Source organism: Dromaius novaehollandiae, chromosome 1 (genome assembly GCF_036370855.1).
Source record: "Dromaius novaehollandiae isolate bDroNov1 chromosome 1, bDroNov1.hap1, whole genome shotgun sequence".
NCBI lineage: Eukaryota > Metazoa > Chordata > Aves > Casuariiformes > Dromaiidae > Dromaius > Dromaius novaehollandiae.
Genome location: NC_088098.1, coordinates 201,218,886 through 201,235,556, shown reverse-complemented (window position 1 = coordinate 201,235,556; position 16,671 = coordinate 201,218,886). Strand labels below are relative to the sequence as shown.

Sequence of the window (16,671 nt, the reverse complement as noted above, 5' to 3'; positions counted from 1 at the left end):
TACATAATCAGAACAAAAGCCAAGCATTAGTACTTGCATATTCTCATTAGTATGCTACAAAAATGTCTACAGACAAAAAAGTTCTTGTGGTTAAATCTTGTGAACTTAATAATGTATTCAAATAAGATCTTGCACTTCACTGCACACTTTGGAAAGCCTGGAGTGGCAAAGGAGCTGATAATATCCTGGGTTTATGTAATGCGTCTTTTCTTTATTATCATTTCTTTGCAAGCTTCTCAAACATGCTCAAACAGGTGATATACATTTTCCCTGTCAGCTCTCCTCCCTAACTAAATAATTTACTTTCTAGTGTAATAAATGTCGGGTGTATGCTTCCCAGGATTGATGTTGGAATCTGACATTCCATCAGACTTGCTTATAGTTGTTTTCTTTTTTAATTATGAAACTATGAGACAGACTTGAACACAATACTGTCATGAAACTGTAGTATATTAGTTATCTTCAAGTAAATCTCAAAAAATATGGTTTGCAAATTTACTGAATTTATGTCTCTTTCATGGTCAATAGATCTTTATTTACTGGTTCTCATTTCAAGAGGAAATTAAGGTTAGGTAAGTATTTCCAAATGTGGTTGCCTAAATATATTAGGTGAATAGATAACATAAAGACTGTTTTTCTGAAGTGTTCACGATACAAAGCTACCGTTAACGTTAAAGGGATTTGAAAATAAAGAATGTAAGTTCTTTGGATCTTTGGGTTTTGGTATAGGTTCTGCATGACTAACACTTGTGGTCAGAGCACTTTTATATAGCTGTGTTTGAAAATGTTCGCCCTGGACTCCAGGACATACTATTCCAAACAAATAAGCCTGTCTGCACCATCAGTGATAGTTTTGCCACAGTTTTTTAAAACTGAAGATTTCACTTTATAGTAGTAATTCCTGTGTCGTGCATTAGACGCTGAAATTACCATAGCAAAATTCAGTGCTGTGGTATGAGAAATATAAATCTTTTTAAATTACCACCAATTGCCAGGTATGCAAGAGATTTACTGAGTACTGTTCAAGAACTACAGTGCAGTAATAGAAACTCTGGTTTTTATATGTAGTTTATAAAATCATGTGCACTGTATGTACTACACTTTGCATGTACAAACAGGTATTATTGAATATTTAGCAATTTCTGTAACACACCAGGCCAGTGAGTTAATCCTGTCATCAAACTAAAATACAGTTGACATCTTTTTTGGCCTGCAGGGACAGTTGTGATTGCTCATCATTAGAACTGAAACTGCATACAGTACCAACGGAAACAAGAGAGGCTTTACCTTACCCTCTTTTATCTTTGGAAAGTCTGCAGCTATAAATCAAACCAGATTTCCTCAAATTACTAAGAACTTTTAATGAAAGTGCTGCTACATCTCTGCTGGTTTTTTTAATTTTTTGGTGGGAAGATGAATGTATTCATATTTTTCAGGCTATTTCTTGCCTGTGAGTTATAAAGGCATCTCTAAAGCTTTCTGTGACAAACTAGTTTTTTGTGTGGAAAGGATGCGTATCACAAAAGCAAATGATTTGGGGGGAGGGGGAGACAAGTTTAGAATAATTCTTTCCCCTTTTCGTGAGGGGGGAAAAAAGGAGAAATGAAATATTCACATTTATCTAAATTCCTGACCATATACATTTTACAACATTTTTCTGCCAATTTGAAAGACTTACTTTTGTTTCAAGCGAGGCAAGTTTTCCTACACAGATATTTGCAAAGAACCATATAGTATGTGTCTTGTTTTCCCCTATCCCCCCACCATTTTTTTAAATAATAACAGATCATTTTTGGACTTTTGATTTGAAATATGTGTGCGTGATGGGGAAAACGTTGTTGTTTCAACCACCTGATATGCTTAATTGCCCTTGCTGAGCACTTCCATACATATTGATGAGTATAAAACACATGTAATATAATGGGTATATCATAAGATTAATTGTAAAAATTAATGTACACAGAGAAGAAAAAGGGAACATGTACTGAGTTTTTAGTGTCTGCTCCAGCAGTGGAACCCTGTTCCTGCATTTTGATATAGAAAATTTCATGCCAGATGAACTGAAGATGTATTTATAGTTGGAAGCTCTATAACTGATCTAAATAAAATTATAACCACTATTTATACTAGTGTTAAAACTAGGACAAAGAGGGTAACAGGTAGAGCAAGACGTTTCATGTTTTTTTCTTAACCAGCATAATGCAATAAGTGATGAAGGACAGTTGCACGAACCTCTTCAGAGAGATTCTGGTTCTCTCCATATCTAGCACACCAAAAAATCTGGTCTTTGTTCCTGTTCTAGTACACAATTTTTGTTTTATGTATTTTATGATAGTAATTTGCAGTGTAGAACTAGAAAGGAAACCTGCATGAGTTTTACAGCACTAAATGTTGGACACCTAAGCAACCGGAGGAGTCCCCCGTGGTAAGAGGCTTTCATTCCCTTTTGCGCAGGGAGAGGTAGGTATGCCTGCAAGCGACTGTCGGAGCACAGCTGAGCTGGGGGCTGCTCAGACGCGCTCTGTTAGCCAAGAAGAAAACGCGGAGGACAGGGATGGGGGCCCGTAGGCTGCCTCTCCCCAGGCACAACACAAACGCCACGTACAGCTGGAAAGCTGAGGCATTCTCAGAAATCCCTGTTTTGGACTGAGGGCTTACTGCAGTTTTGTCACTGTACAAACACCCAATTCCTTTGCGCTTGCCTCCTGGAAGAAACTTAAGGCAGTGGGTTTGGCAATGCAGGTAGCTTTCAGCGCCTTGGATGTTTTCAGCCCAACTGAACTCATGGTTTATTTTGTTTTAACTTGTTTTCCTGTCTGCTTTAGATGTTTTACAGCGCCCTACACTCCCAAGTTAATTTGAATTTAGGTAAGGTACCAACTTTGTTTTTATCAGCAGTCTGCAAGCTGGCTTTGAATCAGGTAGCCAGATGCTACACATTGGCCAGTCAGCATTCATGATGGGAGGGGAAAGATTTGGCTTCTGGGCCCTCCTTCCAGGACTGTTTGTACATTTTGAAGTAAACAGTCTCTTGGGTAAAAATCAGCAGAGGTATTGGGAACAGCATCCAGGAGCAGGATTTTTCCTCCGCCTCACCCAAAGACACACTTTATTACTGTGCTCTGGCCTGCTCTTTGTGGCCCTGGGAATTTTTTGCCTTGGGCTGCATGGCTGCTCACCTTCAGCTGAAGAACTCTTCTACAGTCTGGAGCTAAGGCACTCTCTGAAAAAAAATGGTTTGAATCAAACCAAGGAGGACACAAACGCTTGGCTTCCCAATAGCTCAGCGTGGCCTCTAACCCCTAGACTATCACATAGAAAACACACCATAGCTTTTTCTCTCTGAACTAAAACAGTGATAGCTGATCCGCTGTCTACTGAATTCAGTGCTGTCAGTATAAGGTTAGGTAGGTGTGATATAAATCCAGAAAATGGATAAGCTTCCTATAGGGGACTTGGGCACAGGAAAAAGTAGCTCATGAACCAAAGTGAAAAAGATGGTGGCATCTTTAGCTTTACACAGAAGTAAAACCTAGGTACTCTAAAACTTTGGTAACAGCCATCAGATGCATGGATGCTCAGGTAACCCAGAATACTGTAGACTGTACTGTTGAACATGCCTGTATTTCACCCAGCTCCCACCTGAAGTTCTTACATGCTTTTGTGGATCTATGCCTATATTCACAGCCGTGGTCAGTGGCAGGGAACAGGTCTTTAGTATCTTGGCGCTCAAAGCACTGTAATTGTGATAGCTACACAATCTGCTTTAAAGGAGCATTTAATTTTGGTGATTCACTGCCATGATGCTTCTAAAATGCTTGTGAAAACATTATTCTGATCTTGCCCCCTCCATTTTCTTCTGAAACTGATAAATATTAAATCATGCATTCTCTGTTATCTGTCATACACCCCAAAATAATCTCAGCACCACACCAGATGTGAAATCTGTAAATCTCAAATACTCATTTTATTTGTCTAGTTAGAAAACTGTTTTGTATACAAGAATCACTCTAACGCTGAGGTATGCTTTATGAAGTAATCATAACACTGTTTTAGTATGTTGCAAATACTCCTTTAGAATAATTTGCACTGACTCACGGACGATCTCTTGTGGGTGACTGGTTCCCCACACAACCGTGGTACCTAGGTTCCAGCTGGACCAGGAGCAGCACCGCGCTCTTCTTCCTGATGATCCAGCACAGCAGACAAGTCCCCCAGAGGCTCCCCATTACAGGTTCAGTACCTGTCTGGTGGCGGTCACGGAGACAAAATTGTGGGAACCAACGTTGCCAATCGGAGTCAGTGTGAAAAAGGCTATGTAAATATAATAGAATACTTAACTAAGAATGTTTGCTAGTGCATAAGTGTCTTGGATTTCACAGCTTAAATCCTATTTAAATTCTTGCATCATAAATGAGTGATTTTCTCCATCCGGTACAGTTATAGATCCTCCCTTAAAGGCTTTTTCCTGTGGCAGCTGCATACTGAGTCTCTGTCATCAGGCTGAGGTACGAGCTCCATTCCGGCCCGTATTTCAGGTTTGCTGGCTTGGCGTTTGGCATATTTCTGAAATATGTAAACAACATTTAAGAATGCTGAAAGCATCAACATATAATTCATGAAACAGTTCTCCTCCTCCCTTCCACTCCGAAGCTTGCCTTTATCCAGGCTCCTTAGGTCACTGTTTACAACCTGTTGACAAGGTGTCTTTATAACACACCTACTAATAGGATACATTGCCTCTGAAAATCTCCTTTAATATTATCTCATGTCCTATTATTAATGTCAATTTGAGTATTGTCATTATTGGTGCCTCTAACCACCTTATGCAGATAATGCTGTCATTCTTGTACGCTGAACAGTGCCAAACATTGTGTCAACCTGTGACTGCTGAAGCTGAGATCTAACTCTGTGCAGGCAAGACAGCAAAAAGAAACTAGTTTTTCAGAGAACAGAAAATTAAGTCTCCTTAGAGATTTGCTTCTCCTAGGGAAGCAATGACTGTTTGGCCTGCTTCACCACCTTTTACCACTCTACTAGCCATATTTCCAGGATTTCTTTTTCTTGTATCCAGTGTTACAATACAGCTGAGCAGCTATTCAGTGAGACACTGAGTGGGTAAGTTTGAAGGTAAAAAGGAAGAAAGTTTTGGACAGATTATCTCCTACAGAGCACTGGAAACAGGTCTGACAGTGGGGATGGAGGAGGGGATCAAAAATCTCTGATTCTGTAAAACCTAGTGTGTCATGTTGCATCTTCAATGATGGGGCAAGTTTTAGCAAAGCTGTTTAACTGTTCTCTTGGAAATAATATGAACAATGTCTGCTATCAAAATAAGAACCAAATAGAAGCATGTAGCATCTGTAGCAATAGCAGCTGGGGGAAAGCAATTAAATGATCAATTTTAGTAACCTGGAACACTTTATAATAGTAGCAGTAAAGCCTGTGAGGCTGAAGAAGTTCTCTTGCAATTAACTGTCCTTCTTTAGCAATTTTTCTTGCTTCTTCATCATTTTCCTGGAAAATTGAAAAGAAACAGAAATGAATAATAGTTCAATGAGTTACTCAATCCTGGCTGGCATATTTTTTTTTGTTAAAGGAGCTGTTCAGATCTGCAATTTTATGTACAGTTACTCATATACTGCAAGAGCAGACTGTTTAAATTCCAGAATTTTGGAACATACTGGATTGCTTTTATGGTCACAAAGACTAACAATACAGTTTTGTACAATTTTTAAAACTCAGTTGATGATTGCTCTACTGTTTTGTCCAAGCCCCAGGCTTTTTCACAAGCAGGTCTGACATCTCCCACAAATATTTAGTTACACAGAATACAAAGCTGCGGCTGTTGTCCTCTCCTGTGCTACACAGTTCAGTGCTTTCCCCACTTCATGAAGCTTTTAAAGTAACTCTGCTTGATTCACATTTAAAATGACTGTAGGTAATGTCAGCATGAGCACGTGCATGTATGTACTTGCTCTCAAGTTGCTTGCTATTTCAAAGCTTTCAGTGCTTTCATCTGATCCTTTATAAAGAACTTCAGTATTCTCAAAACATAATCTTTTCCTATCTTTCTTGACTAATAGCTAAGTTTAAAGCACAAATGGTGTTTTCAGTCATGCAAAATCAGTTTGTTTGGTTACAGAATACCAGCCTCTTACTCTGAGCATATTACAGAGTAGTGATTTTTGGTACATTTAAACCGGATGTCCAGTGATTTCTTCTACTCTAGTCAGGACATAAAGAAGAGTGGTGGAAGAAATTAATTAGTCTCTAGGATTTGGGGTGTTTCTTTGAAAATTATCTGCATTAGTCTGTATAGTAACACGCTGAATCATGGAAGACTTCTGAACGTGTCTAAAGTTAATTCTTAAGCATTTTCCCAAATAGAGATGGTTACTTGAATTAAGGCCTTCCCCTCCTATAGCAACAACAAAACATACTCCGTTTTATCTCAAGATATCAACATAGAACTCATGCAAAGTATGCATGTGGAAATACAAAAAGAAGGGAGTATTAAGATAAATTGTTTACACATGTATTTATCCTTTTGAACTTGAATTGGTAATGACACTTACCTTAGCCCATTTTATTTTCTCTAGCAAGTCTTCTAAACTTCTCTTAACTGGAACATAATGCTTCCATGGTTTTAATTCAGTATAGAAGTGCTCGTAGTACTGGGAAGCTTGCTTCAATACTAGGCTGTCACCCAGCAAGAGGTATGGAAATCTGTAAGCTGCAACAGTCCCATCTACATTCACTTGGTATTTGTACTATAATATGGAGATACAGAAAAAAGGGGAGAAAATTTTTGAATCAAAATAGGCAGACTGACTGTATAAAAGACTCTTTGCACAGGCATGAAATAATTACAAATATGCATATTAATTCTCATCTTCAAGCCTGTTTTAGAGATAAGCAGGCAGAGTTTCAGAGTGTTCTGGATACTGTGAAGGCAAAAAGATGTGTTTTGAGCCCAGGACTGACAGTCCAGAGCCTCTGGACACATGGACTTCCTGATGGGTATTCCAGTAAAGTGTCCTGTGACAGAACAAGGGCTAGTGCTGGGAAGGAAATAAACCTGGAACGAACTACACCTAAATTCAAAAGGAATAAATTTATTCTCACTTATATGGAATAATAAAAGCATTATACTAAAAGTAACCATAAATATAGTTCTTTTGCAAATCTCTTGGCTATTAGAGCATTTCTGATATATTAATCTCTGGAACAGAACTTCAGTTGCCATACACTATAATTGCTTTATAGGGCTCTGGCCCCTTCATTTTTTATACTGTTACTGCAGTGGAATTTGTGTGTTGAAGTATAATAAAAGTAACCAGTTACTTTTCTAACTTGTTACTGCAAGGACTGTTTCCGACATCGCTTACGTATTTGCACCTAAAAATTTTGTCCATTGTTTTCATACTTATCCCAAATAAAAAAACCTGGTCATCAGCAAACAAATTCTGGGTCTGTTTAAAAAATCAAGGAAGTCAGTGAGACTCCAAAAAAAATAGTACAGTGGCTTTCTTCAGAGGTGTGTCACACTGGTTTAATTACATATCTGTCTTGTAGGAACCAGTGTTCTCAATGTAGCATAACTGTTTTGTTTACTGAATGGAATTAGCAAAATTAAGTTGGGTCTTTTCAGCTGGTAAGAATTTGACAGAAAAAAATTCCAATACTGTAATTTGCTCGCTACCTTAAAGAAGTCAAAGAAGCCCATCAGCTGAGCCTTTCCCAGATCTTTTTCTTTTTCTCTGAAGAAGAAATATCCGGTTATTCCAGCATCTAGTAGTTCTGGATTTTCCTTGGATAGCTTGACAAGATAGAGACGTTCTTCTCGGCTGTCTCGACCTCTAAATAAAGCTCGCTCAGTTTTGTTTTCCCAGGAAGGGCCTACAAATATTGAGCCATATGACAAAAGAGAACTGTAATGATATTTTCATTATATGTTTAATGCAAATAATATGCATTTCCTATGACAGTGGAATTAGACTCAGAGGGATGGTAAAACTGGCATGATTTCTACTAGTTAATGCATAACCACTTATTAATCAAAGGGTTTAAACTCACAGTTCTGTATTGAATGTTGGGATGAGAAACTATCCACTTTTAAAAAGAAAAACAAGGAATTGCTTTTCCATTCAACAACTTTATATTTAAATTAACTTTAAATCTCTTGAAAGCTATATAAGAAATTATAATCAAATTACCTAATTAAAGTAATAGTTAAAGTCTGCCCCAATAACCAAAATCTCTTTAGTAAAATCCACTTCTGTTACCCAGCAATTTTGTCAGGTCTTTGAGAAGTCACTTAATAGTGACTTAGGAGGGAAAAAATGGCTGTACTCTTTGCATGTCCTCAAGATACTTAGCAAGAGCCTGGAAGACTTCATCTCTGCTTATTTCCTACTCTAAAACACATTAAATATTTCCTTCTCGCTGCTTCTGTTAGGAATCTCCTTAAAGGACCCACTAAAGTGGAGTAGGATCTTGTCATGTCTTCATTGGAAAAGCAGCTGCACTAAGTCATTAAACTGAGACTCCTTCAAACTGGTAATTAAAACAGTTAATTTAAAAACAGAAAGTAATAAGGGAAAGAGAAACACTGAACTATTCAAATAAAAAGAAACATCTCCTCATGCAAATTCTACTCCTTAGGCATTTGTCTGATCCCTAAGTATTCATGAATTTCCTGGGGGGGAAAAAACACTTGTCGGTAAAAGCAGCTTTTCCTTTGAAGCTAGAAAAGCAGTTCAGGAGGGCTGATCTTTACGATATTCTTTTTATTCAAACAGTATTTTCTCACTTGAAAGAGGCTGCGGCATAGTACTGGTTTACCTCTCCCAGGATTCAAATTCATTTTTGTATTTTTATGTAAACAATTACAACAATGGGCCACATCACTATCAGAAAAAGGATTACTAATTGATTAAAAGTAGCATATTGAAGTCCTTCATTGAGAAAAGGGACCTTTTAATTATATTTTCTTTTCTTGACAGGTCACAGTAACTATCTTCTGAATACCTTGAAGTTAAAATTCAGCAGCACTGTGAACTAGACTCATTAAATTTTGGCTTTAAATCCATATTAGACATCTGCTTAGTGGCAGTGTTGAAAGTGTTCAGACTCTGTAAAGACTAAACCATTTCTATTAAGAGACCTCCTAAGACACTTGTGAATTGAAGACTTTAATATATGTTATTAAATGTAACTCCCATTTTTGATGGAATTATAAATTCTCTTTTTAAATCTATAATCTCTTATTTACCTGTATTGCCTTGAATAGAAAGAAGATCATTTGTGACACCACGTAGGGTTTCAAGAGTTGAATGAGTTACATCATATGTTGGAAGGACTATGTCTCTTGAATCTGCAGAGCCACACCATGAAATGACAGGTATGGGACCAGGTGTTTCATTAGCTTTTCGATGCTCAACTGGCCAATCTCCAACATTAAGATAAAACTCAACATCAGGAAGACGAACCTAAATGTATACCCAAGAAAGGATAGTAACACAAACATATAATTACACAGCTGTTCGTCAGTCTTACATAAAGCATAATCTTCAGTTCTCTTATGTCACGCAGAATCAATAAGCCTGGTAGACATTATAGCTTTAGCTGAGATTAAGATACTGATTTCAAGTTTCTGTCCTGCAAGTAGGTTTGAATGGAACACACATGGAAACCACGAAGTTTGCAGAATTGGGCCTCAGCTCCTGCAACTTTCCCATCAATGTCATTAGTCTCAAGCTCAGATCCCCTACACTAATTACACAATGATCCCTAAAGAGACAGTCATCTTAATGAAATAATAAAAATAAATCTTGCTTCAGTAATTACAAATCTGAAGATACAAAAATGAATTCAGTACTATCATATCAGCATGTGATTTAATAGTCTTAAGTAAATGATACAAACTGATACCTTTCTTGCCAGTGAAAGCAACATTTCATCGGAGAACATTTTGAAGTCTGTGTACTTCCCCAAGGAACGACGGTAGATGTGATTATTGAGAATAGTGTAATGAACAATAGCACCTCTTGTTTGACTGAGCTTTGTTGGGATTTCTTTGAGCATTCGCTGAAGGTCAATGGTGGGAAAAGAAGTGAAGTCCTTAGTAATCTGAGGCTCTTGGGATGGACAAGAGAGAATGTTCTGCCAGATCTCAGGGTCTTCTTCAGGACAATCACAATATTCATGATAAACTGGTCCTGCAGAAAACAAAGCGCTAAGGCTCTATATTTGTGAATGTTCCAAATAAATCATAGATCCTGAAACTCATGGGCATACAAATCCAGAAAATTGTGGCTTCACATTTTTAAATATCAGGTTTCTAGTTTTTAATTTTATAGAGTTTTTATGGGAAATCATCTATACCATACCATATCATAGGATCACAGAATGGTTGAGGTTGGAAGGGACCTCTGGAGATCATCCAGACCAACCCGCCTGCTCAAGCAGGGTCACCTACAGCACCAGGACCCTAATCCAGATGGTTTTTGAATATCTCCAAGGAAGGAGACTCCACAACCTGCCTGGGCAACCTGTTCCAGTGTTCAGTCACCCTGACAGTAAAGAAGCTTTTCCTTATGCTCAGACGGACCTTCCTGTGTTTCAGTTTGTGCCCATTACCTCTGGTCCTGTCACTGGACATCACTGAGAAGAGTCTGGCCCCATCCCCTTTACACCTCCCTTCAGAATTTTAAACACATTGATAAAATCCCCCTGAGTCTTCTCTTCTCCAGGCTGAACAGGCCCAGCTCTCTCAGCCTTCACTCATATGAGAGATGCTCCAGGCCCTTGCTCATCTTTGTAGCCTTTCACTGGACGTGCTCCAGCAGCTTCGTATCTCTCTTCTACTGGTGAGCTCAGCACTGGACCCAGCACTCCAGATGCAGCCTCACCAGGGCTGAGCAGAGGGGGAGGATCAGCTCCCTCGACCTGCTGGCAATGCTCTTCCTATTGCAGCGCAGGTACCACTGGCCTTCTTGGCCACAGGGGCACATTGCTGGCGCGTGGTCACCTTGTTGTCCACCAGGACTCCCAGGTCCTTCACTGCAGAGCTGCTTTCCAGCAGGTCAGCCCTCAGCCTGTACTGGTGCGAAAAATGATGTTTCCGCCCGGTTTCGAACCGGGGACCTTTCGCGTGTTAGGCGAATGTGATAACCACTACACTACGGAAACTGACGGTAATGATTGTACCCTCTCCTGTTTCCGGGGTTTAGCAATGTAATTGAGCAAAAGTAACATTTTTCTCTATTCAGAAATCAAAATATTTGATTTTTTGTTATCAGAGTAAAATTTGTCTGCAAAACCAAGCTCCATAATTATGCCACCTGCCGGACACACAGAATATTAAGAATTGATCTAACTATCCATAAATATTAAAGCTCAGGTATTGCACTTTTAATTTTAACCCAATGCAGAAGTTTGGGACAGTAGTCTTTACCTCTGGTATAGGGTGCTTTTTTCCACGTATAATCAACTATTCTTTCTGTCCTTTTGGATCAGAGAGCTTAGGTATAAGCAAGAGCCAAATAGAGTATTAAAAAAACTTTTTTCATGGTCTTCCAATTAAAACAAGTTCTGTCCTCTGTCATATCATCATAGCTGCAGGTAAATGTGCTCCAGAAAAAGGAAAGCAAACTACTACCTTGAGGAATCAGGACAATTTTATTTCAGTTTGAAGACATTTCTAATAGTTTGTATTTAGGTCATTTTACAAAAATAAAACATGATCATTCTGATTAGAATATTGTGTTAAACTGAAACAAGACTTTCCAGAGAAGTAACTTTATATTAGATTTATTTCTTTGCTAAAGAGCTCTCCATTTTTAGAGCAAGAGAGGGAATTTAAAGAAGCAGATTCAGATTAAGAGAATAACTTGCTTTCATTTTTCCTACTTTTAAATAGTTCTTAGGTAGTAATGACCTGCATTGAATTAAACCGGGCTAGGGGAAGGAAAAAAGTTAAATATTATCTGACTAGAAAAATTCATCTTTGTTATTATAAAGGATCATGCTTTTTAGAAATCATACAGGGAGACATTTAAATAATAAAGCTCTGAGACATAGATTTTCCTACTTTGTCAGGAAGATTTTCTACTTTAGATAAAAATAACACAACCTTTAAGCGAATTCCTGCTTGAAAAAATCAGTTACGGTTAAAATGCAAGCATTCTTCTCTCTTCTTATTCCCTACAAAATCTGAAGAGATCCATTTCCCTATGCAAGAGGGAAGAGGAGGTGTTCAGATGCAGAACCTTAAGGTCAGGGGCCATAATCTACATGCTTATGTATATACATCTTGTAACCTGGTAATGCATACAAATTATCACTAAGGAGAACATTTATGATGAGAATCCAAACAAACAAGAACCTCTAATTTCCCATCTCTGTCTCTAGCAGTAAATTAGTCTATAGCATTTCTGCAGCTACCATCATATATTACATTAAATCAAACAACACCCTTACCTTTCAAAATATAAGGAGACCGAGCTACATGCTTATCACCATAAAGTATCTCAATTTTTAACCCTTTTTGGACACTCCCGTACATCCGATAGCGCATAAGAAATGTGCCATCATTCCTATCCAAAGGTTTAGGGGTATAAATTCTGCTGATTTCTTTTGGAGAAAGTGCTTTAATTACCACTTTAAACTGTGTTCTTCCTGAAAAAAGGAAAATAAAAAGAGATAAAAGCACTTCATGCTATTATAATCACATATATGAAATAAAGGAGAGAGCAAACTCTGATGGATTAAGTCCGTAGAACTTATTTTTTTCACTGGAATTTTTTTGATTATATCAAGTTGATAAATATTAATTTCCAATGATTTAATATCATCCTACTAAATTTTCTTGATGATCATGATCACATACCTAATAAATGGAAAACCTGTAGATGAAGATGAAAAGTTACCTAGGCAAATAATGGCATAGGAAAAGTGGCTAACAGTATTTGGAAGCAAAGATTAGATTTAACACTAAGATTTCAGGTTAGTGCTTTGAGGAGCAACCATTTCCTCTAGAATGAGAGAAAGGAAAACAAGTTAAAATAAAACAAGAGAAAAGCATACTTGCCAGCTTGTGGAAAGGCAGTTGCAGCATGCAAGAGTCGGGAACAAACTGCTCACCTTTGGGCTGCAGCTGACTGGCTTGCAAAGCTGACGTCCCAGCTACCAAAAAGCAGGGACAAGAGAACGATAATAGAGCTGTTTCTTGGACATCTGTCTGACCTGTGCTTAAAGATCACCATCGCTTCATCATTAATGCACTGCGACTTTTTAACTGGGCAAGGAATATTTTGTGGACAACATGAGTACACATAAATAAATATAAATCTGCTCTATTCCCTTATGTCCGTCACATATGGTCATATAGAGCAGATAGGCATCTTTATTCTTCAAAAAAGAGAAGGACAGATTGTTCACAATATTTTATAGTCTAAGCATTGCAAACCAAATAAATGTAATGAATGTTGCCACAAAGCAACATACAGAAAGAAATGAAAGTGAACAATTTCAGATAAAATCAAGATGTGACTAAAATTTGAATGTGTCCCAAGAGAACTAGAAGAATGAGATCTTACAGTTATTCTATGCACTCCATACCCTAACATAACGTAGATCCACAAACAGGACACTGATAATGCTCTGATGTACGTAGGTAACCTCCAGAGTCTTTTCACGATCAGTCAAGTCTTCTCTCTTGTAACACTGGATCTTAAAATTGGATGAAGTCAATTATTGTGCAAGAGCCTCCGGATTAAATTAGGCAGAATCCTTACGATTTCGAAAGTGTATTTCCTGACAGCAGATTTCTTGCCTCTCCACAGAGAGAATAGTTACCTTGAGTAACACAGATTCTTCCAGATATTGCTGTCGGAGTACATCCATTTTAAAACAAGGACGTGATGAACGTCAGTGAGCAGAAGAATCTCTCAAAGCTGGACACACCCTCTGCTGCCTTGTGGTGCCACATAAGGATATAAAATGTGGATTATTTGTAACCACCCCTCGGTTTTCTTATTATTCAAAGCCCACATCAGCTAAAGATGTCAAATCATTATAAAGTAGGCATTCATTCCTCCTTAGTGCCAGTGTGGCAGGCAGCACTTCCACAGTTTAAGGTATGTCTTGGGACACTAGAAGAGCTGTCTCATTGATACTGTGTATCAGTCCGTGGTGACTTCAAGAAGTCACTTCAAGAACTTCTGAGAAGTAAAGAAGTGCTAAAGTTGTTCTGCATACATGATATTTCCTTTTCAGAAAAAATGATGAGTAGACACCTCCCTGCTTGCCTAGGTGGTAGGTTGAAGGTATATTAGCAGTAAGGTTATGCAGTATAGCTAAAGGAATACTAATAGACTTAAATTCCAGGACATTTTCTGTGAATGCTATATTGGTTTAGATCCATGGTGGTCATAGCTTTGGATCTCTACAACCCGGATCTCTGTGACTAGCGTTGATTCAGACTGGAACCCAATTTGGGAGCACCTCAACTTGTGGTGTAGCTGCAAGCAGAGTTATCACCAGAGAAGAGACAGAAAAGTATAGTTTTGCCTCCTTCATATAATCCATTTGCCACTGATTATATTCCAAGATGATATAAAATAGAACTGTATCTATAACGTAAGAATGTCTATATAATCATGGACCATAAGTAGAATGACCTTTATACCATTACATAGCCTAAAAAGTATCATACTGGACACCAACAAGTGCAGGCCTACTTGACTAAAATTCTCATCCACAGAAAAACAAAACAATTTAATAGATAAACACAAGTTTTATGAATAGGAAGCCTTAGCTACAGCTCACACTCATTCTGATTGCAGTTTTCTTGCTTGTGAAATGGAAATGATAATGCAGATTTATTTAGCTATCCCCATAGGGGTATTTTGAGATATATTTAGTTCACATTGGAAAGCAGTGCATTAGTAAATGTTATTAATTATAATTCTTACTGACATTTTACAAATAGAATTTGAACATTTAAAATCCCTTGAGAACTGGAATTTATAGCCTATATCTATACCAATAAATTAAACAGTGCTAGTGCACTGGAATATGATCAACTGTTCCATTAAATGGTCCCTGGCACTCTTGCCATGGTTCAGGAGTTAGCATGGGCCATGAACTATTCCCAGTGGGTAACATGCGTGCACCACCGTGTTTTGGAGACAAACAATTTCACAGTATGAATGCAGGCCATTCCATACCAGATGGCATCAGGACCAGAAAACATTCCCAAATTTATGAGTAAAAATACATATATGAACACACTGAGATCAAAACCAGGTTATTGGCACACATTTTCTATCAGTTTACCTGGGAGGACTTAGACTAGCATGAGAACCTAATTGAGCTTCACACCTTTTTAGCTTAGCGAGCTGTTGTTCGAACCCAAGGATCTCCCTTGGTGTGGCTGGCATTAGCCCCAGACTCGCTGGCTGTAAGCGTGCAGTTGCATCCTTTAACACAGTTACAGGAAAACTCTGCAATCCAGCCCAAAGTTGCAACAGCTGCTGGAGAAAGTCGACAGAAGCCTCCGGGATGCTGTTGGATCAAAGGCATAACCCTTCTCACATTGTGTTAGGCCAAACAAAGTATGCACGAAAACTTTAAGTAAACATCAGGTATTTTCAGATATTTGGTCTGTTCTGTAATTTCACGAGCAGCAGCCTTCTGAGATTATTTCCAAGAGCAGGAAACAGTACAGTCTACAAAAAGGCCAGGTATACATGGTAGACAGCCACTCACTACCACGAATATGAATGGTAAATAAGTGATACAGAGCAAAGTGACTAGGTTTACCCTATATAAGTTGGCAAGGTAGGATTTTTGTTGGGCCGTTACCTCCTAGTTATCTTCTTGATGGAATCCAAGATTCAGAAGTATTTACGCTAAAGCGTAACTACCAGCATGGAAAAAGCGTGAGGAATTAACTCGCAGGCACAAAACGACTGGCCGGCAACATGCTGCCGGGCTGCAAGAGCAAAAGCGAATTCCCGCCCTCAAGCGAGGTGTCCCGCGATGTCCTGTGCCGCGTGAACAGGCGACGGGAATCGGTCTGCTGCAGGAGAGCAGGAGCGCGATGCCGCAAGTCACACGAGCTCAGCGCGTGCAGAGGGGCACTTTTCAGCCGCTCGCTGGCGGGGCCGAGGACAGCGGCGCTGCCCGCGCTGCAGCACGAGCGCCGGCCCTGCCCCAGCCCGGCCCCAGGAGGACGCGCTCGCTGCGGGCCGCGGTCGCCGCCGGTCGCGACGGCCCGGGGCTCGCGGGGGGCTCGCGGGGGCCCGCGGCGGCAGCGCGCAGCGCACGGTACCTGGCGGGGAGCGGGAGAAGTTGCGCCCGGCCGCGCTGACCGCCTGGAGGTAGAAGTAGCGCACGGGCAGGGCGCCCTCGGCCGCCAGCCCCGGGCCCCACGCCAGGCTCCGCTCCGCGCTCACGGAGGCCGCCGCCGGCTCCGCCGCCGCCCGCAGCAGCGGCAGCAGCAGCAGCAGCGGCGGCAAAGCGGCGCCCGGCCGCGGCCGCCCGCCCCGCATGGCCCCTGCGGCAGCGCGGCCGGCAGCGGCGCGGCGCAGCGGGCCGGGGCTGGGCCTGCGCGGCCGGGCGGGCCCCGCGCCCGCTCCCCGCGGGGCGGCCGCCCCCTCT

The 16,671-nt window shown here is 39.9% G+C and overlaps 1 protein-coding gene and 1 non-coding gene across 2 annotated transcripts; both read right to left on the bottom strand.

Moving 5' to 3' along the window:
• Positions 1 to 3,939: 3,939 nt before the first annotated feature.
• Positions 3,940 to 16,654, bottom strand: POGLUT3 (protein O-glucosyltransferase 3). The gene is made up of 8 exons (XM_064505052.1): positions 16,343 to 16,654; positions 12,487 to 12,684; positions 9,937 to 10,223; positions 9,278 to 9,494; positions 7,706 to 7,902; positions 6,579 to 6,773; positions 5,413 to 5,517; positions 3,940 to 4,566 (listed from the first exon to the last, which is right to left on the bottom strand). The coding sequence occupies exons 1-8, from the start codon at positions 16,560 to 16,562 to the stop codon at positions 4,441 to 4,443; spliced, it is 1,545 nt and encodes a 514-aa protein (XP_064361122.1). The 5' UTR covers positions 16,563 to 16,654; the 3' UTR covers positions 3,940 to 4,440.
• TRNAV-AAC (transfer RNA valine (anticodon AAC)) lies at positions 11,124 to 11,196 on the bottom strand. The gene has a single exon. It is a non-coding gene; the product is annotated as a tRNA-Val (tRNA).
• Positions 16,655 to 16,671: the final 17 nt, after the last annotated feature.

Coding starts and splice junctions, on each gene's coding strand:
- POGLUT3 (XM_064505052.1), bottom strand. CDS start 16,562: ATGCGGGGCGGGCGGCCGCGGCCGGGCGCCGCTTTGCCGCCGCTGCTG. Junction 12,685..16,342: donor CTTCTCCCGCTCCCCGCCAG/GTACCGTGCGCT, acceptor TCCTTTTTTCAG/GAAGAACACAGTTTAAAGTG. Junction 5,518..6,578: donor AGAAAATAAAATGGGCTAAG/GTAAGTGTCATT, acceptor TCAATTTTCCAG/GAAAATGATGAAGAAGCAAG.